General features: G+C 46.0%; 2 protein-coding genes across 2 annotated transcripts; both read left to right on the top strand.

Annotated features, from left to right (window-relative positions):
- Nucleotides 1-16: 16 nt before the first annotated feature.
- Nucleotides 17-23,976, top strand: LOC4345406 (uncharacterized). The gene is made up of 4 exons (XM_015793541.3): nucleotides 17-172; nucleotides 432-578; nucleotides 1,156-1,258; nucleotides 23,634-23,976. The coding sequence occupies exons 1-4, from the start codon at nucleotides 44-46 to the stop codon at nucleotides 23,687-23,689; spliced, it is 435 nt and encodes a 144-aa protein (XP_015649027.1). The 5' UTR covers nucleotides 17-43; the 3' UTR covers nucleotides 23,690-23,976.
- On the top strand, nucleotides 22,927-23,618 carry LOC136351402 (uncharacterized; the record flags this gene model as incomplete). Its single annotated transcript, XM_066303486.1, has 1 exon — nucleotides 22,927-23,618. A coding segment is annotated over exon 1 (576 nt), but the record flags the coding sequence as incomplete, so codon positions are not given.

Below are 23,976 nucleotides of genomic sequence, written 5' to 3'. Positions count from 1 at the left end.
CCTTATAAAAGGAGGAGTTGTTAGGAGCAACAAGCTTGCAACAATGGCGACCATAGCATCCATGCATATGTATGGCTTCTCTCTTCAACCACGCCTGTGCAGCACCGGAGGAAGGCCAGCCAAGATCACCAGGACTAAGCCTTTGGCGACTCATGATTCCTCTGCGCACATCGTACGCACAGTACTAAACCACACCTCCCTCCGTAGTTAGCCTCTCTAGTCTCCTTTCTGTCTCTCTGCATATAACAACTGAACTGATCAATTATTCCAGAGCTAGCTAGCTCTACTGCTATAAGCATGCAACAACGAGATTGAGATTGTATATTTTACTGTTTGGGCCAAAAAAAAATGTATATTTTACTGTTGCATTGCATATGTACAATGAGATGATCATATGATTCCATTTTAATACGTTCATTTGATACATACAGCCACCTCGTTTCAAGGAGCTTCAGCAAGTATTGAAAACCAAACTTAGGGAGGCATCTGCTGCAGGAAGCAGTGCTTCCAAGAAATTGCTGGATGCGTTTGTGGACTCTATCTTCACATTCAGTCATCAATCTTTACGTCCCACCGAGGTAGGGCAGGCAAGCATGATTGCATATACGTTACACAAAATGCAGCAGCAATTTATTGCTTTGAACTTCCTATAATATAAATTTTCTTCCGTCCTGTAAAAATGAATGCTTTTTAGGATTAAAAATTTGTCTGAAAAGAGTATTCTTCTAAGTACTACTACCTCCGTTTCAGGTTATAAGATTTTTTAGCATTGCTCATATTCATATAGATGTTAATAAATCTAGGAACACATATATGTCTAGATTCATTAACATATATATAAATATGGGCAATGCTAGAAAGTCTTATAATATGAAACGGAGGAAGTACATGTTATATTCAAAACTTTGTCCCATCCTACTCCTAATCATGCATCCTCCTATCATACATCATAGTTGTTTCCTTCTCAAGCATTGATTTATGCTAAACAAGTTAGAAGAGCAAGTAGCACTTATTTTGGGGTCTAAGCAATGAATTGGAGAGAAATACATTAATTTCCCTTGGAGAAACAATTTTCCTCTAAAACTAAATTGGAGAATCAGTTCAATTTCCATTGCTAATAACTTACGTATGTGGTGGATCTATATATCCATGCAGAGTAATTTTGCACCAGTTGAAGAAATTGGTCAAATAACAAATATATTGCGGATAGAAGGGGCAATCCCGGAGGACTTTCCAGAGGGTGTATATATTAGAAATGGTAATTCTCTTTCATTACTAACTATTACTAACTAGATTGAAAGTTATATATGGTAGCATTTGGCTCGGGTGCCTGGTGGGAAGGAAAATATCGGGCGCCCTGCGCCCCACATCCCTCCTTTCTCTCTCGGTCTCATCTATTCCCCTCCTTTATCTCTCTCTTCACCATTTCTCTCCTCTCTATCCCCTTTGATCTGTGAGGAGGCAAAGGTGGAGGCAAGGTAGTGACAGGCAGAAACATAAGGCAAGATATCGGCAGGACAAGGCGGTGGCTAATAGGGGTGACGGTGGCAGGCAGCTGCAGTGGCGGCAATGTAGACTTAGCTGAGTCTATGCAACAACGGCGGCAATGGCTATGTCCTGAGTGGCTGTAGGAGTGGGTGGTGGTGGTGGTTTGTAGGGCATCATCAGCCAAATCATCATCTTCGGCAGCTGCACGCCATCATTAGCCACGTCTCCTCCGTGGCTTGGGCAGCATCTACCGTCGATGATCCGGCTAACCTGAAGTGGATTTAGCTGGTCTTTTTTCGGGTGATTGTTTCAATGTTTTCATTCTATGTATATGGTTGTTTCATTAGTCAGATCAAAGTGTTTCACTTGGATTTTTTTATGGTGTTTCAATTTTTGTCTTCGATTTCACTCGGAACTTGTTGATCTTTCAATGGCTTTAAATCATTAGTTTTATTTATTGAACCAAATTGTTTCATCTGGCGATCCGATTGCGTTTCACTTTTTTCAAGAACTAAAACATTCTTTCACTTAGTGCTGAAACACTCTTTCATAAGGGGTAAAATAATGCCTGATTTTTAGGAAAAATCGGGCACCCGATTTGTAGTCATTTCATCACAACAGACACATACGGTCAGATGCAGAACAAAGCATTACTATCTACTAGCTTCTCGAATATATATGACATTTTAAAATGTGTACAGTTAAACCATCAAATCTTAAATCATTAATATATGTAAATATAACTCCCTCTTTCCTAGAATATTATAACCTAGTACCACTAATCTAAAACGACATCCTGTCGTTAGGGGTGGAAACGGATCGGATTCGGACGGATAGTGGTCACACCATTGTTAACAGTGAAATTTGGTAAGCCCCGAAGTCCTGATCGGCCTAGAGTTAGTATTGGCTTCAGAGTTCTGGAATCAGCCGATGAGAGTCATCAAGTCGCTAGTAATCAGATTAAGAAAATTAATCAATTAAAGAAAGCTTATCTAGAAGAGACCGTGTTCAAGGAAGATGTGGCATGGCAGTTTATCTATTAATTAGGAAGAGTTTGTGTTTCCTTTTATCTTTAGGAAAGTGTGTTTAGTGTCCCATAAGGATTTTATGTTTTCTTTTTATCTTTCGAAAAGTTTCTTTCTTGTCCAACAAGGACTAGTATCTACCCATGGGTATAAATATGTACATATGTGGTAATTTTAATTTATCTCATAGATCAATACAGCTACTCTTGGCGTATAGCCACCCTCTTTCCCGAGGTTTTTATTTATCATCCGGCGAAACCTTAGCACTTGACGCGGGGTTGCATCGGCTTTCGATCTTCGGCGAAGGGGGTAAGTCCTACGTTCCGCCAGTCCTGGCAATTGTATCGGCTATAATGGTGTTGTTCAAGGCTGCATCGCTTCGACCTCTTGGATCGCTCTGGTTCGGTTGATATTTTTGCCTACCTATTTATCATATATCTTAGTTAATCTAGTTTTAGTATATCGATTTAGTCATATCAGCTGATTCTCGCTTAAGGGTTTATGCCGGTATCGGCTAAATCGATTTACTAGATTGGATTAGCTAAGGTATCCACCACCCTAAAAATTAGTCAAAAGCTTGATTGTCTAGATATTGTGTTTCTTTTCATACTTAGTGATGCATTAGTACATTCGATCTACTAAGTCGTATTTAGAACCATGATCTCTAGCCTGCTTCTTGATTGCTAATAAGGGTTTCATCGGGGTTTCAGCCAATGAGTTACATGGGCGTTGCATCGGCTTACAAGGATTACATACAAGTTGGTTTTAGCCGATCGCAATAAAGGTTTCATTGTTTATCTAATCGTTTGGATTTAATGACATCGGACTTTCAGCCGATGTAAGCTTTAACCTTCGGATTAGTGTTTATGCTCTCATATCATTATTAGCCGATTGGTTTCTACTGGATTACATTACCATCAGCCGATTGTCTTTATATCGTTATCTACATTGGACATATAGCCGTTTGATCAAAACCCTATTGACATCGGCTAGTATCGGCATCGACTGGAACTACTCCATCAGCTTATCAGCCGATCGGCTATTTGATCTGCTATTGTATATCTTGTGAGTTGCAGGATCAAACTGATTGGCACACCCGCATCTCATCAACCTTTGGACCTGCACTGGAGTTAAGCAAATCTCCCAGGCCACCGTGTTTTCACATCAACAACCATATTCTAAACCATTTTTTAAGCAGATTCGAAGCGGGTGCGGATATGTGCGCATGCAGAGCGGATTGTTTCGGATGTTGGAAATGGTGCGGAGTCGGTGCAGACTCGGTTCGGGAAACAAATTAAATTTATCAGATGTTAGATGTTTATACAATCAATACAACATTGAGTTATCAATGCAAGGGACAGCAATACAATAATCATTAAACGACCTTTCATAAACTTAAGTGTAAGATGAGACGGCAAAAGCCTCAAACAAGGAAGTTTAGGTTAATTGATAAATTAGGTCATTGGATGGGCCGACTCATGTTATATGCCCAGATAGAGTGGTTACATGGGTTGATATTTTCGGATTATCCGGCAAACGACCTATGGGATAATCCGATAGAAATACCAGATAATCCGCATTTATCGGTTTTTAGAGATACCACATCCGAATCAGAATCCGCACCTTACTATCCGCATTCGCATCCATATCCGCCGATTTCTAAAATTCCATACCATCCTCGTTTAGGACGGATTTGGAACGGATCAGATCGGATATAATCCGATCCATTTTCACCCCTACCTTTCATTGTATCACCGTTAGTCTCCCATAAACTATGTGAAAAGTCCATTTCACACTTAGAATAATATATGCAAAAATACACTTTATGTGTGGTGCAATGGAGTATAGTTAAGGGTAGGCTAATAGTGATGGTAAAAGGGGAAGAAAAAACCACTTGTTCGATAGCATCTTGTGGAACTTTTATTTGTCAATATTACTCAGCAAGTCATACAGGAATAGGGGTATGATGCAAGGATTCAACAAGGGATAGCTAAGCAGGTTCATTTGCATAAAGCGAGCATTTATAAACAGAAGCTGAAAGATTCAAACAGTTGTAATTATTAATTAAACATCCTCTGTCCAGCGCTAACCCACGTTGCGACAGGCCCAACCATCCACCTAAATTATCCAAATTCAAAAGATTACACTAAGGTGAGACTAATCACGGTGAATCTGGTTGACCGCCCGTAACCGCGGGCACGGCTATTCGAATAGTTTTACTCTGATCAGAGCTGTACAACTGTACCCACAAGACACAGCCCCACGACACGTTTCCGTGCGCCCACATGCCACCACGACATATCAGAAAGAGGCCGTGACAGGACCCTTCGCATAACCCCCTCTAGCCAAGCACACCACACCTCAGGTTTCACCCCCGTCCCCAGCGGGCAACGGGCAGTCCCCTCTCGTGCCTAGGTGAATCCGGAAGCGACAGAGGCCGTCGCAGGGCCCGCCCCGCTCCATCACGCCCACCCTTGCCTGGATGCGTCGACTAGAGGAAAGCTACACTACAAGCCCAGCCGTTGCCCACGCTGGCTTGTGGTAAGTACGATAAGTTCTTCCAGGGCATCCCGCGAACTGGTAACCATAGGTAACCATCCCATAGTAATATTATAAAACAATGCAATATTTGAAAGAAAACAATAGAGCATTTGCAATATAGGATCAACATGTTCAAGTGACAAGCATGACTTGCCTTGCTCTGCTGCTGGAGAAACCTCGGCGACTATTTCGAAGTACACGGGAGCGTCGGAAGAAACGGAATCTAGCGACATACAAGGCAAACATTGCAAACAGGCTATAAGACTACTGAAACAGAGAACAAAACCATTTTTAATGGATTCTACACATTTTTCTTGATTTACTGAGACTTGAATGGGCTTAAACGGAGCTCGGATGAATTAGTTATGAATTTTAGAAGATTCACTGTGTTTATTACTATACAAGAAAAACCTTAAATCATTTATTGCGCAATAAATCCCAGGGCTGACGTCAGCACAGAGGGGGGTGCGGCGCCGGCAAGCGGGCCCCACCGGTCAGCGGCTCAGGAGGAGCGGTTCACCGTGGACCAGGACCACGCGGGTGGTCCACCGCCGGTCCACGGGACCGACGGCCCAGATCGCCCTCGGGCCGATCGGACGGGCGGCGGTGGAGGCAGCCGCCGGGCTCGGCTCGGCATCAAAGCCGACCGGCCGACCCGGGGCTGACGGCGGTGGCACGCGCGCGTCGCGTTGCCGGCGACGGCATCCGGCGGCGGAGACGGCGACGCAAAGGCGGCGCCGAAGGGCGGTGATGCTAAAGCGACGACTAACCGGCGGCGGCGCTAAAGCGGCGGCTAGGAGGGAGAGGGAGGGGAAAAGAGGGGAGGGGGGTGCCTCACCGAGGGTGGCCGGCGCGGAGGAAGACGATGGCGAACAGCGACGGCAAGCCACGGGAGGACGACGTCGGCGGGCGGACGAGCTTCGGGGTGCCCTAAGGAAGGAGAAGAGAGGGATTAGAGAGAGGAAGATGGACCACGGCAACCGGAAACCATGGCCGAAGGCGGCGGTGGAGGTGGTGCTCACCCGAGTGCGAGGGAACGAGGGCTCCGGCGACGAACCTCGACGGAGGAGGGGTGGACGGGGTGGATCTCGGCCACGCGAACCCGACGGCGGCGACGGCGCGGCCTGGCGGCGACCCTAACGGCGGCTAGCGGCGGCCGGAGTAGCGGAAAAGGCGGCGGCAAAGGGTTGCACGGCGCGGGAGCGATGGGAGGCTCGAGAGAGTACGGCGGAATGGGGAAAAAGTGAGAGGGGACGACGGCGATGCTTAAATAGGGGGAGAGGGGACCGGACGTGGCCGGGAGAGGCGGGAATCGCCGGCCGACGTGGGGGGTGGCGGAGGAGAGAGAGGCGGGATTCGAAAATCGAATCCCGGCCATCTCGGGCGCGGGCGCGAGCGGGAGAGAGAGAGGAGTGGGCGCGGGAGACGCGGCGCACGCGCGGGCGTGGTCGACGTGGCCCGGAGGAGGCGGAGACGTGGGTGCGGCGGCGGTTGCGGGCGCGGCGGCGCGAGCGAGATCGGCGGGAGGTGGGGGAAGGACCCGACAGGTGGGCCCCACCTGTCGGTGACCCCGGAGAGGAGGGCGGCGGGACGGCCTGGCTGGGCCTCGGCCTGCGGCCGGCCTAGCAAGGAGGAGGGGGAAGGAAAGGAGAGAATGGGCCGACGGCCCATTCGAAAAAAAGGAGGAAAAAGAGAGGAAAAAAGAAAAAGAAAAAGGAAAAAAAAGGATTTTCCCTGGAATTAAAATATTGCTTGCTCAATTTTAATTGGTTAAAATTATTTCTAGAGCTCTGAAAATTCCACTAAAAATCCTGTTAATGAATTTCGACATGTAGAACTCAAGAAAAATTCCACATGTCAAATCTGATTATTATTTGCATTACCTTCTTAGGGTTTTCTCTTGATTTGCACCTGCATTTTCTTAGGGTCATTTATAAATTAAATTTTAGGCTTGGGAGGAGAACTTTGGGGTGTGACAACCGCCAAGGCCAGGTCAAGCTCCCATGACTTGGAGGAAATTCAGAACCGACCATCCACGCAAGGCCGTGATGGTTGTTGAAGAAGTTCAAGCCCTCCGCAAGGAGTTCGACGCCCAGCAAGCAAGTAGCCATCAACAGCCCGTTCGCAAGAAGGTCAGAAAAGACCTTTACTGCGCCTTCCATGGACGCTGTTCGCACACCACCGATCAATGCCGAAACATTCGACAGCATGGCAACGCGCAAGATCCAAAACCGCAACAAGGAGTAGCTGTTGAAGCACCTCACGAAGCTGTTCAAGAGCAAGCACCCCCGGCCGAACAGCGCCAAGATGTGCAGCGCAGAGTAATCCAAGTGATTACAAAGGTTGACCCGCCGAATCAACTGTCAAAACAGCAAAAGAAGATGCAGCTGCGAATGGCGCACAACATCACTTCGGCAAGCGAAGAGGCCCCGTGATACTTGAATCAGTAGATTTCCTTCGGGCCAAAATATGCCGAAGGAGTGCTGTTCCCGCATCAAGACCCCCTGGTGATCTCGGCCGAGGTAGTTGGCTTCGAAGTCCGGCGAATCATAGTCGACGGAGGAAGTTCGACCGACGTCATCTTCGCCGAAGCATATGCCAGGATGGGGATGCCAACCCTAGCCCTCACCCAAGCACCGGCCTCGCTTCGCGGTTTTGACGGAGAAGCAGTTCAAGTCCTAGGCCAAGTACAATTGGTGGTAGCCTTCGGCACAAGTGAAAAGAGGCGCAAAGAGCAAATACTGTTTGACGTTGTCGACATCCCATACAACTATAATGCCATCTTCAGTCGCGCAACCTTGAACAAGTTCGAAGCCATCTCCCGCCACAATTATCTCAAGCTCAAGATGCCTGGCCCTGCAAGAGTGATCGTGGTCAATGGGCTTCAACCTTCGGCTACATCAAAGGGCGATTTGGCCGTAATCAACAGAGCAGTCCACAATGATGAGGCCGAACCGCATGACCGGGCGAAGCACACGCCGAAGCGCGCCCCTCATGGCAGGGTGATCAAGGTGCAGGTCGATGATGCCAATCCCACAAGACTTGTATCGCTGGGGGCGACATGGGCGAAAGAGAAGTTGAGAACATCCTGGAGGTGCTCAAGAAAAACATTGATATCTGCGCCTGGGGCCCCGACGAGGTGGTAGGTGTTTCGCCATATCTCATCATGCATCATCTGGCGGTCAGGCCGAATGCCAAGCCAAGGAAATAGAAGCTGCGCAAGATGTCTGCTAATCGCCAAGAAGCAGCGAAAGCCGAAGTGCAAAAGCTGCTCAAATCTGGGGTGATCCAGGAGATCGATCACCCCGAGTGGTTGGCGAATTCGATACTGGTGCGGAAATCAAACGGCAAAGGGCGCATGTGTGTCAATTTCACAGAACTTAACAAGGCGTGCCCAAAAGACCATTTCCCCCTACCGCGGATCGACTAGCTCGTGGATTCGACAACTAGCTGCGAACTCATGAGCTTTTTGGATGCGTACTCCGGCTACCACCAGATCCACATGAATCCAGCCGACATCTCTAAGACAGCCTTCATCACACCATTCGACACCTTTTGCTACCTCAGGATGCCTTTCGGCCTGAGGAACGCCGAGGCAACCTTCGCTAGGCTAGTGTACAAGGTCATTTACAAGCAGTTGGGGTGAAATGTGGAGGCTTATGTTGATGACATCGTTGCGAAAAGCCACAAGGCTTTCGACCATGCGTCCGACTTACAGGGGACCTTCGACAACTTACGCGCGGCGGGTATGAAACTAAATCCTGAGAAGTGTGTTTTTGGTGTTCGCATGGGCAATTTGTTGGGTTTTCTCGTTTCTGAAAGGGATATCGAGGCGAACCCCGAGAAAATTGATGCCATTCAGCAAATGAAGCCCCCGTCGAGCGTACGCGAAATACAAAAGCTCGCGGGCCGAATTGCGGCACTCAGTCGATTCCTCTCAAAAGCGGCCGAAAGAGGCTTGCGTTTCTTCAAGACTCTCCGGGGCGCGGAAAAGTTTACCTGGACACCCGAATGCCAAGCAGCGTTCGACGAGTTGAAGCAATATCTGCAGAGTCCACCTGCTTTGGTCAGCCCAGCACTAGGAAGCGAACTGCTACTCTACCTAGCAGCCTCGCCGGTGGCGGTCAGTGCGGCCCTCGTCCAAGAAACAGAGTCAGGCCAGAAACCAGTGTATTTTGTCTCCGAAGCCTTGCAAGGGGCGAAGATACGATACATTGAAATGGAGAAGCTTGCTTACGCCCTAGTGATGGCTTCGCGCGAGCTTAAACACTACTTTCAAGCCCACAAAGTTACAGTGCCATCACAGTATCCTTTGGGCTAAGAGCTCCGGGGCAAGGAAATTACTAGCCGGCTCAGCAAGTGGGTGGCGGAGTTATCTCCCTTCAACCTACATTTCCTCGCCCGCACTGCCATCAAGTCTGAAGTCCTAGCTGACTTCGTGGCCGAATGGACACCGGCATTCACCCTTTAATCCGAGCCTGTCGAAACAACCTTGGGTGACGTACTCCGACGACTTGTTTCGGGAAACAACTAACCGAACACCGTTACACTCGATCAATATGAAAACACAAGCGCTCCTATCAGCGCAGAATACTACAGATCGAAAACGGAAGCCGAAAGCTGAAAAGTCAGCAGACCTATTTCGCTAATATACGCAAATGGGCCAACACGTTCCGACCTAACGAAAGCACGAAAAGTGACAATGCAAAGAATAGCGAAAAGGAAGTAAAACACATCTTTATCAACTTCGAAAAAACAATCGAAGAATACAAGTCTTACAACATGGTATAGACAAAGAAAGCAACGGCTTTACAGCCTAGCTTACAGATAAATTACACATTCGCCCCCACAACAATCCTCACTCCCTAAGGAATGATTTGGCGAATCAGGTTCGTCATCACTACTAATATTATACACGACCCTAAGAGGGAAGGGGGCGAAACACAGACTAGACTATAACGACATTGGGAGATCGCCTCCTGACGATCTGTTTTCTGATGGTTTCGCCAAAAGCGAACCATGTCCTCCAGACGTTCTGTATGGATACGGTCGTAGTCTTCCAGGGTTCTCCCGGGGTGCGCCCGCATTCAGCCGGCAACCTTCAAAACCTTGTAGCTGTTGCCGTTTATTATCATCTCGCAGTAAACAGGCCGAAACGGGCATCGCACCTTTGGCAAACCCTTCGCCGCCACGAACTTCTCGTTCTTGTTTCGCCAATTCCCAAAGGGGGACCGAACACACAATTTTCGGCAAACACCCTGCTAAAACAGTGCAGAAAGGGCAAATGACGAAGTGCAAAGTTAAGACTCCACAAGAAACGTAAAAGTGGGCAAAAAGAGTAAGCACTCTCTAGTATGCAAAAATAATGCGAAAATGACGCAAGCATATATGCCAAAGGCATCAAGCATAATAATTGGCTAAACTTGGATCATCCATTCCATATATCAAAAAGACCGTTCTTGGCTATAGTAAGAAAGGGAAGGGGCCATTGGCCAAATTTACATCGTTCGCCTTTGTCACAGCCTGAATTTTCGTTTCAGGATTTATAAAGTATTTAATAAAATATTAATAGAATTTATATTAAATGTTCCTTAAATTACAAGTGAAGTTAAATGTGGGAAATAAAATTTCCTAAATATAAAGCATGGCTGGATTTTATTTTTATTAAATTCTCCATGATTAATTGTACTCTCTGAAATTTTCTTGGATTTTTCGGAGCTCAATTCCTAATTTTAATAATACAAGGACTATTTCAGTAATTATTCACATATTAAATTAATCATTAAATGAGCTGGTTTCAATTTTGTTAAATACTTAGGGTGCCCAAGTTGTCGACGTTTGATGTCGCGATTCCGGTATTTGCATAGTATGGAGATCGTTGGTACTAGGATATACGCGAGACTGAGGTAAAAGAGATGGAGACAAGGATTTTTATACAGGTTCGGGCCCCTGAATTGTCAGGTAATAGCCCTACATCCTGTTGGCCGAAGCCGGTATTGCTCTTATTCACCATAATCACACCAAGTACAATATTTGGGGTAGCCTATCTAACTGTTGTCGACTTTGCGGTCTGTAGGTCTGACTCGTAGTCGACAACAGGGTAGTCTTCTTCCTCGAGTTCGTGCCCGGCGAGGTCAGAGACAGCGCTAGATCCCTACGGCTAGCCTCAGTACGTACCGGATAGGGTCGATCCAGGCGTATCTCTGATGTCGATATCCGGCGGCTTGTCTTGGCGCATGTTGGCTTGTATTGGCTTGTAGCTTTGTGGCGTCTATGTTGTCTGTGTCTTCTATGGTGGGTGTGTCCCCTCTCCTCCTAGGGGGCCTTGTATTTATACCCATAGGTATCCCCTTGTGCAAGTAGAACTAGGGGAACAAATATGGATACAATCCGAGTAGTCCTTGTCGTTTCCATGTAGAACTCTAGTTGTCTTTCCTTATCCGGAACTCTTCCCATATCCACAGGTTCTTTCCGTATAGGACATGGTATATGGTGGGTCCTGCCGAGATTTAGTCAACTACTATTAGGTATGTGGTATCCATAACCCTGACAGTAGCCCCAGACTTCGATGCAAATGAACAAATTCATATTCTCAACCGCGCGCAGACCTTAGAGTAATTGTTATCGAGCTCATGTGACCGTTCTTGGTGAATTCAGAGATAACGTTAGACTTCCTTTATCAGCCTCGTGCGGGCACCTAAAGGGTGTGTCTGAGTCAATCTCTGACGTCAACCAAGAAAGTTCAAAGCATACGACTAAGTCTCCCGTCTTGCTGTAATCGAGAATTTGGATTGAAGTCAAGAAATTTTATCTCGGTGGGTACACCATTTCTTCATTCCGTATTCCTTGTCGAGATCCACCAACTGTTCTCGAGTGATCGAGAAGGCGTAGAATCAGCGACGAAGCCTTGTCGAATTTTGTCGTACTCGCCTTAGTCGATCTTGGTGTAGAACCATAGAGACATGGAGCCTTCGATAATGTCGAATAGAATTTTCCTAAAATCAATACTCAGAAAAGAATATTAGATAGAAATAGCCCCCGAGCGAACGCTCAAAGGGTAACATGTTATAATATGTATGGAAAACCGAAAATGCATTAAACTTACAGACCAATGTTTTGTATATGAGCGTCTACTCTTTTACCGACTTCGATCAGTCAGTTTGTTGAGTTATACACTCTCCCTAGCCCCTAGCCTTATTGTCGGCGAATTGTTCTTGGAGGATAAGGCTCTTGGACCTTTCACCTGCCTCGGTTGAACAAGCACTGATCCTAGCCCCCAGCCGTGAAGTTGGAAAATCCATTTTCGATTACACGGCTTGGTTAATACGCACGGCGAGAACTCTTACACGACCAGATCTTACATGGTCTTTCGTCTCTAAAGGATCCGACAAAGCCTTATCCGCTCTGGGCGTCCCCAGCCGAAGTTTCCTTAGGTTCCTCAGAGGCTTTGTCAAGACGGCGTAAAGGGACATTAGGATAGGTTTCAACGCTAGGTGTCTTTTGTGGTAAGGGATCTCTGGGTAAAACACTTGGCGATATTGTGCACCTGATATCAACTTTGTTGAAGTAGAGGTAATGGGAGAATCACTACACCTCTGGTCAGAACCAGGTAGTAGTCGTAACTCAACCACTAGAATTAAATGTACGAGAGATCGCTACAATTGACTGGTTGAGGACCAGTGAGTAGGTGTCTCTCGATCATTTGAAGTCGTAGTACGAGGACCGCTGCGTTATTGCTGTAGTCGTACCTCGACTCTCGAACACCTATGGAGGCGCTGGAATTGGTTTATTACATGCGCATCTCATGTGGCTAGCATGACTCACACACCCAACTTGTAGCATATCCGGATGTCCGTTCACAATCATGTCAGGTAATAAAGCCGACAACGTTCACGAGGAATTATCCGTTAACAACCTTTTCTCAAATAGTCCAGCCACAGCCGGTGCTATGAGATAGGTTGTCAGTTTTCGTTGGTAGGTTGGGCGCGACGACTCTGCATTTGTCGAGATCGTTCTCGATAATGCGGTGTACTTGACCACAACCTACTCGAGTGCTCAATTGTTCCTGAAAAATATTTTCTAGAAGACAAGATATATAGCAGATAATATCGAGTATGTACTCAAAAAACTGCATGAATCTTCTAGCATTATCAGGATATAACGAGCAGATTAAATATCAGGGCATTATGTAAACTGTAAACAAGCATGATTTATACAGAAGAAGACAGAGCGAGTCCCCAGCGTTAGATCGTAGTCGATTTAACATCAGGGACACCCGCGCAACAGATATTGTATAAAAAACATGCTCTAGGTAAACATAATAAATTATAAATCCGACAATGTTGTATGATCTGAATATTGGTATGGAAAATTTTATATAAAATAATGCGTACCTGTGTAGATATATGCCGGATATATCTACGAAATTAGTAGATCAATTAAATTAATTAACCTACTAATTACATTTCTGACATGTGTATTCGGAGTAGATTAGATCGATGCAATCTTACTTCTCCAGGTGTACAGCCGCATGAATGCAGTAAACACATGCACTTGCTGTTAATTGATCTGATGCATGCACATATGGACGTTATCCAAATTGGTTGGACTTGACGCCGGCCGTGATGAGTTGACGCCCGTGTCAACTGACTAAAAATCGGGTCCTAGTCAGAACATGGTAGCACTACTCTGGCAGTTGATTTTTGGCTCCTCGACACACTTGCTTGGTTGGTAGGAATCGGTGTCGGGTTCGGCTTGGACTCGGCCGGCCGATGCCTTGCACCAGTTGATGTCGCACGCGTCGAGGGTTAGGCTGCTTCCGACATCATGGTTCTCCGCGGCGGCGGTAGTCCCAATCTCGTCGGAAGATATGCTCCGATCAGGTTAGATTTTCCCACAGCCGAAGTCGCCGAGTAGCTTGTTGTTGGAGAATCCATCTCGTAAACCCATCTCATCGAAACCTTGAAGCACCAAAAATCGCCCTACCTGGCGCGCCACTGTCGACGTTTTATGTCGCGATTCCGGTATTTGCATAGTATGATGATCGTTGGTACTAGGATATACGCGAGACTAAGGTAAAAGAGATGGAGACAGGGATTTTTATATAGTTTCGGGCCCCTGAATTGTCAAGTAATAGCCCTACATCCTGTTGGCCGAAGCCGGTATTGCTCTTATTCACCATAATCACACCAGTTCACCTTTAGTCCTCGCCCATTCTTCCTTCTATTCGGCCGGCCTTATCCCTTCCCAAAGTCTGGTTTGCATTCCTCCTTCTATCGGGCTGTGCAATAGAAGCCCAGCCAAAAGTCTGGTTTGCCTTCCTGCGCCACTGTTCATCTTCCAGCTCAGGAAGAGCCGACTGTCCGCCGTGCGCATGCACTGCCGCCGCCTCCTCCTTCCAAATCCGACCTCCCCGTTGCTCCTATTTCCAAATTAGTTCTGGGAATGGAATCCTCTTAATCTCCTCTTCCTTTTCCCCAAGAAATCCCCAAAAGTTTCTACGGAAATCCTTTCCAATTTCGCGGATCAATCTTTCCTTTTTCCGGCGAAGATCCCTAGAATTTCCCGTAGTTTTTCCGTCGATTTGGGCCTGGACCCGAGCTCCCGTGCCTATATAAAGGACCCCCTCGTTGTCCTCTACCTCTCCCTCAAGTCCTGTCTTCCGCCGTCGCCGGAATTGCTCTCCCCGGGAGCCCCTTCTCTCTCTACCTTCGGCCGCCGCTCCAGCCGCCGTGCGCCGTCGCTTCGGCCGTCGCCAGTCAGCGCCGCCACCTCTCTCGGCTCCGCAAGGTCAATAGCAAGCTCAGCAGCCATCTCCCCAAAGCCGAAGACCCCGGGAAGCACTTCGTCGCCATGAAGACCGAGCTCGCCGCCGCGTTTTGATCTCCAGCGAGGCCCTGCTGCTCCTTCCTGTTAGTGATATGCCCTAGAGGCAATCATAGAGATGATTGTATCACATACTTTGTTTACATATTTATCCGACATTGTTCCTTGAAATAGATAACTCCTTATTGGTTAATGAATATGTGATTCTTTCATGAGACTCTTTATGTTGTTTGTTACTATTTCTAAAGGATCCCTAATCAAATATCATATGTGGAACAAATATGTTTATATGATCAGCACATGTTTTAATTGATGATCATGTCTCATGGATCATGGTATAGAGATACCAAATTAATAATGTGGACACATGTTGGTGAACATGTTATTGGATAGACCCAACATGAGACACTGCAAGAGCCATATGTGTTGTGTCATCAGTGATCTCATTTAGTGTTGGTGTTGAATCCTTAGACCTGAGATTATCATGGTTCTCAACATGTGTAGTAGCTTACTTAAGAACTGCTAAATGCTACTCCGTAAATGGGTAGCTATAAAAGTAGTTTTCGGGTATGCTATGAAATATGTAGTGGGATATGTATAATCAAGATGGGATTTGCCCCTCCTATGGAGAGATATCTCTAGGCCCCTCGATGTTGTAGATTATGGAAGTGCATAGCCATGCCAAAGGTGATTGAGGGGTCAATCACAAGTTATATAATCTATCAACAGGTTCGAGTGAATGATTAGCTATTAGAGGATGCCACATATCTAGCCTTGAGCTTAATCGATATCGTGAGGCAAAGGGGTTTATACAAGTATACACTAGAGGTTCAACCGATATGATCTTTATGTATGCCCGGTGGGTCAATACGTTCTGCTAGGGGCCGCTGTTGACGCGTGGACCGAAAAGGAGTTTTCAGATTACAGCCGAGTATATATGAACATACAGGGTCGCATGCTTAATGGGCCGGAATAAGGGGATTTGATAGGGATCCAATATAAGCTTAATTCGGATAGGGATCCGAATAGGAGTCCTATGGGCCTTGGAGGCCCGAGTGATGGATCCTATATATTCGTGAGGGGTGTGACCGGCGGAGGTATTGCAATACGTGAGAAACCCTAGCCATCACTTCCCTCCCCGAGCAAAACCCTAGCCACGCGCGGGTGCAAGCACATCTGCGCGTGGCGTTCCGTCCCTGTACGTGTGGATACCGGTAGAGACGCCGCTGGTTTGCGGTGCTGATCGGCGTGGGAATACGGCGAGGAGAAAGCACGAGGAGGAGAAGGTCGAGCCGGTGCGATCGACTACTTCCTCTACATCGACGCGCGCTACTTCGCGAGAGTTCCTTCGACTTCTCAGCGTCTTCTTCCGCTGTGCAGCGCGTCGAGTGGTAACGATCTATGATCTAATACTTGCATGGTTCCTGGTTTACGCGATAGAAAATTTTGATTTATGCTATCGTAGCCTACGCGTATCCCAACACTTCCATCATCACCAAGCTTCACCGCCGCCTCCTTTGGGTTCGGTGTTCGCCTCCGCTTTGCTGACCTCTAGGCGAAGAGCCTAAATCTTCGGCTCGATGAGATTGTAGTAATCGGTTAGAGCGGTAGAATGTGCTTGCTCCTTTTTGAGCTCAGCCTTGAGGCGCTCTATCTCAGCCTTCGCCTCGCTCCCCTTCTCCAATTCAGCTTGGAGCCGCTTATTCTCAGCCTTCGCCTCCTTGAGGGTATTGGCGAGGCCCTCCATCTCCAAGCTCTTGCGGCCCAGTTCGTCGTCCTTGGCTCGAAGACGGTTCTTGAACCCGTCAAGGCAAGCCCGCATAGTCCGTTCGGTTGAACAATGGGCCGCGAGAATCTAGATCAAAAGAAAAAGAGAGGGCGAAGAGGACAAGCGTTAACATAAGCCGTCGAAGACGGACAACTGAAAGTAAACAAAAAGGAGAACAACATACCCGAACCGCCAAACGCTTGATGGCAGAATAGCCTTCGTCGAACTCGTTCAGCTCGGTGAATAGGCTCGGGCTGCCAGCCAGAGACACGAGATTACTTACCCCCTCGACGAAGGGGATAAGGTCCGCGCCAGTCTCGAAGTCAGCAGGGGCGCAGTGGGGGGCCACCAAAGAATACTCTGAAGCAGACGTCTCGACGACCGTCTTCTTCCCCTTCTCAATGACAAGCGGCGAAAACCACAGTCCTCCGCACAGGACTGCCAAAGACCCTAGCAACGACCCTGACAATCCGGTCAGCAAAGGCCAAAGCCCAGCGGCCACACTCCCCCCGAGCTCCACCTGCATCAACCATGGCGCTGAGAGCGGTCGAAAGACCCAAGCTCCGACCAGTGGGCGAAGTAGGGGTCTCGTCCGAAGACTCGTCGTCGCTAAAAATGCGAGCGACATCAACGAGCCCTTTCTTTTTGGGGGCCTTCTTGATCGAACCCCCCTTCGTCACCTTGGTTGCGGCGATCGCAACCAGCGCCTTCACCCCCTCCATATCCATTTGGCGGAGGAGGGAGAAGTTCGACTCCACCCCGGTCCCAACGTGCTCGGGGCTCGGAGTCGGAGTGTAGCTGGGCGTCTTGGCGCGGTTGCCGGCGGCCTCGTCCGTGGCCTTTTCGGCCACAACCTCCGTTTCCCCCACATCCTCCCCTTCCTCTTTGTCGTCGTGATCTATGACAGTGTCTTTGTCATCAGCATCAGAGTCGGTGGAGGCAGGGGCCCTGCACTTCCGGGGGGCCAACTTCACCTGCCCCGCAGCCACTTCCTAGATGGCCCCTCATCGCCATCGGCCTTGAAGGACTTCGTCCGGGGAGGCAGTTCACCGACATATACCCGGTTCGCCCGACCGGCCGCCAGCCGCGTAAGCAGCTGGCTGAACTCAGTAATCGACACGTCGCCGATCATCTTCCGGGCTTCAGTGTCAACCTGAGCAAGGGTCAACACTGCAGAAAGTCGAAAAATCGCCACATCAAGCGTTGAACAAAAAGAGCGAGTCACAAGTACGTAAGGGAAATGCAGAGGCTCACTGTTCGCCCCCTCGGGCATGACGAGCTTTGACAAGCCGTGAACTTCCTCGTCTTCATTCACCACAACATGCCACGATTGGGAGAGGGGGAAAATCCGAAGCATGCAAAATTCCTCCACCAGATCGCGGCAGCTAAGCCGAGAGCAGACCTTGCGAAGCAGGGTGAACCGAGCCTCCATGGTGCCATCGATGGCGACCTTGGGCTTCCTGTTCGGCGAAATTGCCCTGCGCCGCCAACGGAGGGCCTTCGCCGCGTCGGAACCGGCCTCGAAGGGGATGGAGTGGTAGAACCACTTCGCCATCTAATGGCGATCCCACTTCGACATGGCGGCGTTCACCGGCCATAGATCGGAGCGCTCGGGGCGAACATTAAAGTTCACGCTCCCGAACGCCGTTTTCTTTGTCCCGGCTGGGGTGACCACTGTCTTCGAGTTCACGGTGCCATAGAACACGGCGCCGAAAAGCTCGGCGCTCGGTTCGAACCTGGCGGTCCGGCACGCCCAGTCGAAGATGGTGACTCGGACAAGTGCCGATGGGCTCAGCTGGGGAAGCTCCACCTGGAAAAGACGAAGGATCTCCGGCAACAAAACGTTGCATGGAAACTGAAGCCCCACCTCAAAAAACACGGCAAATACCATCGTCCGGTTGTCGCCGTGTTTCGGCACCACGGCCTTTCCCGGAGCGAAGGCCTTCCCCTCCACCAGCAGGCTGGCGCTGACAAGCTTTGCCAGCTCGTCGTCGTCCACAAGCGAAGCCCCTAGAAAGGCGGTGGTGTCGTCGTCGATTCGGCCTGGATTAGGGCTTGTCGCGGAAGCTGGGTTCGGCTTGCGAGGAGCCATGGTGAAAGGTGTGCGCGGTGGCGAAAAGGGAGAACAAGCGAAAGATCTAGGAAATCAAAGGGCGTCGTGAAAGGAAAGAATGGAGAAAGAGAGAGCGCTCGCGGTGAAAATGACGAGAGTGCGGCGGTGAAAAAGGGGAAGGGGGAATATATAGCCCACCCAGGCGACGGTTCGTCTCCCCACCCAATCGTAAGAGGGAAAGCCCATCACTGTTCATTTTGGCCTAGAGAAAATTAAAAACGGTTTCGCCGTTCGCAAGACGCGAAACCTAGAAAACGTTACTAACCATAAAAGTACACGTACACATAATGCACACTTTCTCTGCAGGACTCCAGAATAGGTTTCGGCAGGAGCGTCGGTCCAAAGGGGGCGCCCCATACCATACCACATGGTTTGCACGGTCTCAGCCGAAGCTCCTATCTCACTCTTGCCCGTGAGGGGCTTGTTGGCGGTATGTCATGAGACCCTTCGACCGGACCTGCCGAAACCATGCAACCAGGGGTGGGTTCAAGCCCAAGACGTCGAGTCTGTTGAGGTGAAGCCCCCATGGCGAAGACTATGAAGCAAAGATGGCGAAGGGTGAAGAATCGCACCGGTATCCCACAAGGTTGAAGGCATGTTGGGCGAAGACTATATGGCGAAGAGTGTATGGCGAAGGCGGATGACTTTGCCGTAGCAAGTCCAACTTCAAGGAGGCCCAAGAGGCCATCTCAGCCGATCAAGCCCGGAGGCCACTGGGCCAGCGTTCGCCAGTCGGCCCATTAGGGGCCCATATACCTTAATTACACTATATACCCATGTAAATGTCCCTTTCATAAGGGCAACCATGTAAATTCCCCTGTTAAACCTAAACCCCAATAGGGGAACTAGTAATAGGGTTATAAATAGGCTCCTAGGGCCATGTAACGGGGATCCAGAAAAAATAAAAGAAAGATAATACACTTCACCGTTTCCAGTGACTATTGAGTATCCACGTCCTTCGACGTACGCAGTTGTCACTTCGACAACCATACTTAATATTCTCTAAAACATCATTTACAATTATATCGGAAATTGCTTCTTGCTGCTACTACACGAACAACAGAGATTAGGAATTGTGAATTTATGATTAGTGAAGATGGAGTGCTGGTCTCTCGAGTTGAGAAGTATTGACGCTTTTTTTTTCAACAAAAGATTACCTAACGGCTTACGGTATAATTAATAGAGTCGTTAAAATTAAGATCAAAACCGGTTAATGAAAGCAATCAATTCACTTTCATGGAATCAAAAACTAATTTACATTTGTAAAGAATATTTTTAGATAAAAGAAGATAACTATCGTACTTACATGACGACGAAAGATTACTTTCTGAGCAAAAAAGCAAAGAAATAGAAGGTATAAATAGAACAAAGTAAACAGCAGATAATTCAATTGTTGGATGTTGGGTGCCTTCCCAATCGACCATATCTTAACTAATATAAAGATTCATAAATTTCCGTTCGTCACACTTATTTTCGTCCATCAATCGTGCGATTCCCTCTTCCCCCTCTCGCGCGTGTGTGCGTTGCCCGTCTCCAATAGTTAGCGCGGAAAAATAACATGGGTTGCATCGTAATACAGTAGGAAAAATAGGGTTTGGATAGGGCTTTATTCTCAGCTAGATATGAAGCAGATTTGATTTGATTTTTGGGAAAACGGAAAGAGGAGAATATAAGGATTGAAACCCCTCAACTAATTTCATATTATCTTAAAGGATGCGGCCGAGTTTTATGAAGGCGGTGACATCGGGAGGCGTCGGGAAGATGAGGAACTTGACGGAGGTAGGGGATGACACTGTAGTGATGGGCCCACACGACAGTGAGATAGGGAGGGTAATTAGTTTTTCGTTGCTTGCTGGGTCGGACGCGTGTCCGCGGGCCGAGGAGGAGGGGAGAATAAGGAATGAAAGCGGGCCGGCTCGGCTGTGGACTGAGGGTGGCCATGGGCTGAAAATGGCCCAGGTGTAATGAGGATTTTATTTAGATTACTATTTAAATAAATGCTGAAATGATATTTGTATTATTAAAAATAGCAATTAAGCTCTGAAAATTCCAAGAAAATTCCAGAAAGTGTAATTAACTATAGAGAATTTAATTAAAATTAAATCTAGCCATATCAATTTTATTTCCTACACTAACTTTACTTTTCAATTAATTTAAACACCTACCTACTTAAAAAATACTTAAAAAATACAAGTATTCCAGAAATTTGTATTTTAGTTAATTAAGTAAATCTTTCTTAACTCCTCCTCAATTTTCTCATCTTTTCTTCCCGTTGCAACGCGCGGGCACTTTTTCTTGAAAAAAATCAAAGATGATACAAAATCCTAATCGTGAACGGAGTACAAATCACAACATAAAAACCGAACGATAATCCCAAAAAAAAGAAAAAAAAAGCGGCGTCACCTATCATTTGAGACTTTTCCTATCAAGCAAAAGTACCAAACAGTGTGAAAATAACTTTGGCTAAAAATAAATATTTTTAGTTTTAATACACTGTAGCGAAGCACGGGTATTTTGCTAGTATACCTATAGATACATATACGCTATGCCCTGGTCTTTTGACGTACATATTCTACATGATACGTTTGCAATATCTCAGTCTATTAAAAGACGATCTGATAAAAAAAACCTCCTCAAGTTTCTCATTTTGAAAACGAAGCTTTAACGCAACAATTTAATGAGAAAGAGATTAAGGAGGCTATTTTCCAAATGGAACATAATAAAGCACCGGGTCCTGATGGATTTCCTGCTGAGTTCTATCAAGTTTTTTGGAATGTTATTAAACATGATTTAATGGATCTCTTTAATGATTTTCATAACGGTACTTTACCTCTATTCTCTTTTAACTTTGGTACAATTATTCTACTACCCAAGTGTGTTGAGGCCATGAAAATTCAGCTATATAGGCCTATATGTCTACTTAATGTTAGTTTCAAGATTTTTACCAAAGTTGCTACGAATAGAATTATGAGTGTTGCCTAGAAGGTCATTAGTCCTACTCAAACTGCTTTTATACCGGGGAGGAACATTATGTAAGGTGTGGTTATTTTGCATGAGACTATACATGAATTACATCGCAAGAATAAAAGCGGTGTAATCTTTAAGATTGATTTTGAAAAAGCTTATGACAAATTCAAATGGTCATTTGTTCAAAAGACGCTAAGAATGAAAGGTTTCTCCCCTAAATGGTGTCAGTGGATAGCTTCCTTTATTCAAGGGGGTCATGTTGGTATTAAAGTTAATGATCAAATTAGTAATAATTTTCAAACCCATAAAGGTCTTAGGCAAGGGGATCCTTTATCTCCAATTCTTTTTAATATAGTGGCTGATACGCTTGCTTTACTTATTAAGAGGGCTAAAGATGTTGGTTCTATAAATGGTGTAATTTCTTATTTGGTAGATGATGGTTTATCTATATTGCAGTATGCAGATGATACTATCATTTTTCTAGAGCATGATTTACAGCAAGCAAAGAATCTAAAATTGATTTTATCCGTATTTGAAAAGCTCTCTGGTCTTAAAATTAATTTTCACAAAAGTGAATTATTTTGCTTCGGTCAAACGAAGGATCATTACGATCAATATTCTAATATCTTTGGTTGTAAGTTAGGCTCTCTTCCTGTCGAATATCTTGGTATTCCAATGCATTTTAGAAAGCTGGGTAACAAAGACTGGAAGGTTATTGAACAAAGAATTGAAAAAAAACTTAGTAGTTGGAAAGGTAAGTATATGTCTGTGGGTGGTAGATTGGTGTTGATTAATTCTGTACTTTCAAGTTTAGCTATGTTTATGATTTCCTTTTTTGAGATACCGAAAGGGGTACTTCAAAAAATTGATTATTATAGATCTCGTTTTTTTTCAAGGAGATGATCATAAGAAAAAGTACAAACTTACTAGATGGGATATCATTTGCCAGCCCAAAGATCAGGGTGGTTTAGGGGTTCATAATTTGGAAATACAAAATAAATGCCTTTTGAGCAAATGGTTGTTTAAGTTAATTAATGAACAAGGGGTTTGGCAAGACTTATTGAGGAGGAAATATCTTCATAATAAGTCTATTACTGAAGTTGATAAGAAGCAAGGTGACTCTCATTTTTGGTCAGTTTTAGTCAGGTCTCATGAAAGTTTAGGATACTTTCTTAAACATGGGTTCCTGGATTGTGAATAGTGGGGAACAACTAGATTTTGGGAAGATAAATGGTTAGATAACTTAGCCTTTAAAGATAAGTATCCCTCTTTATATGCCATTGTCCGAAGGAAAGGTTCTTCAATTGCTAGTGTTATGAGATCTGTTCCACTTAATGTTTCTTTTAGGAGAGCTTTAGTTGGTCAGAATCTTATTTTTTTGTATGAGTTGTGTGCCTCTATTGTACATATCCAGTTGAATCATTCTTCTGATTGTTTTAGATGGAACTTTAATCAGAATGGAAGGTTCTCGGTTAGGTCAATGTATCTTGCTTTAATTAATAATGGCTATATTGAGAGAAATAAAATGATTTGGAAACTTAAAATGCCGCTTAAGATTAAGATCTTCATGTGGTACTTACTTAAAGGGGTTGTGTTAACCAAAGACAATTTAGCAAGACGAAATTGGAAAGGTAGTTTAAGATGTTGTTTTTTAATGAAAAATGAGAATATTCAATATCTTTTCATGAATTGCCATTATACAAACTTTATATGGAGAGCAATACAATATTCTTTTGGTCTATGCCCTCCTAGTAGTATATCACATATTTTTTATGGTTGGCTTTTGGGGGTGGACAAGAAAAGGAGTAAGCTTATACTTGTGGGAGCCTCTGCAATATGTTGGGCTCTGTGGTTAAGCAGGAATGATTTGGTTTTTGACAAATCACCATCTATTACATATATGCAGGTAATTTTCAGGGCAACATATTGGCTCCGGTGTTGGGCTCAGCTACAAAGGTGTGATGAAGATGGCGAGTTTATGAAGGTTGCATGCCGTAGGCTTGAGACGACAGTTATGCAACTTTTTGCCAATTATGGTTGGAGATTCACAAGTAGACTTCAATAACGTGTTCTCCTTATCTTAGATGGGTTATTTTTTATTTTAAGTGCGTGTTCTCAATGTTTTGTTGGACTACACTCTTTTTTAAGTGTAACTTTGTAATAATTGTTTGTAGCTCGTTTTGAGCAAAGGCCGGGATATTCTATTCCATTGTCAAAAAAAAAAAATCTGCTTCGACGACGTTCGCATA

Source organism: Oryza sativa, chromosome 8 (assembly GCF_034140825.1).
Source record: "Oryza sativa Japonica Group chromosome 8, ASM3414082v1".
Classification (NCBI taxonomy): domain Eukaryota; kingdom Viridiplantae; phylum Streptophyta; class Magnoliopsida; order Poales; family Poaceae; genus Oryza; species Oryza sativa.
This window is presented reverse-complemented; position numbering and strand designations above follow the sequence as displayed.

Bases quoted from the DNA above. Each gene is read 5' to 3' on its own strand.
- LOC4345406 (XM_015793541.3), top strand. From the start codon at position 44: ATGGCGACCATAGCATCCATGCATATGTATGGCTTCTCTCTTCAACCA. The intron at 173-431 runs GTACGCACAGTA...TGATACATACAG, and splicing joins ATGATTCCTCTGCGCACATC to CCACCTCGTTTCAAGGAGCT. The intron at 579-1,155 runs GTAGGGCAGGCA...ATATCCATGCAG, and splicing joins AATCTTTACGTCCCACCGAG to AGTAATTTTGCACCAGTTGA.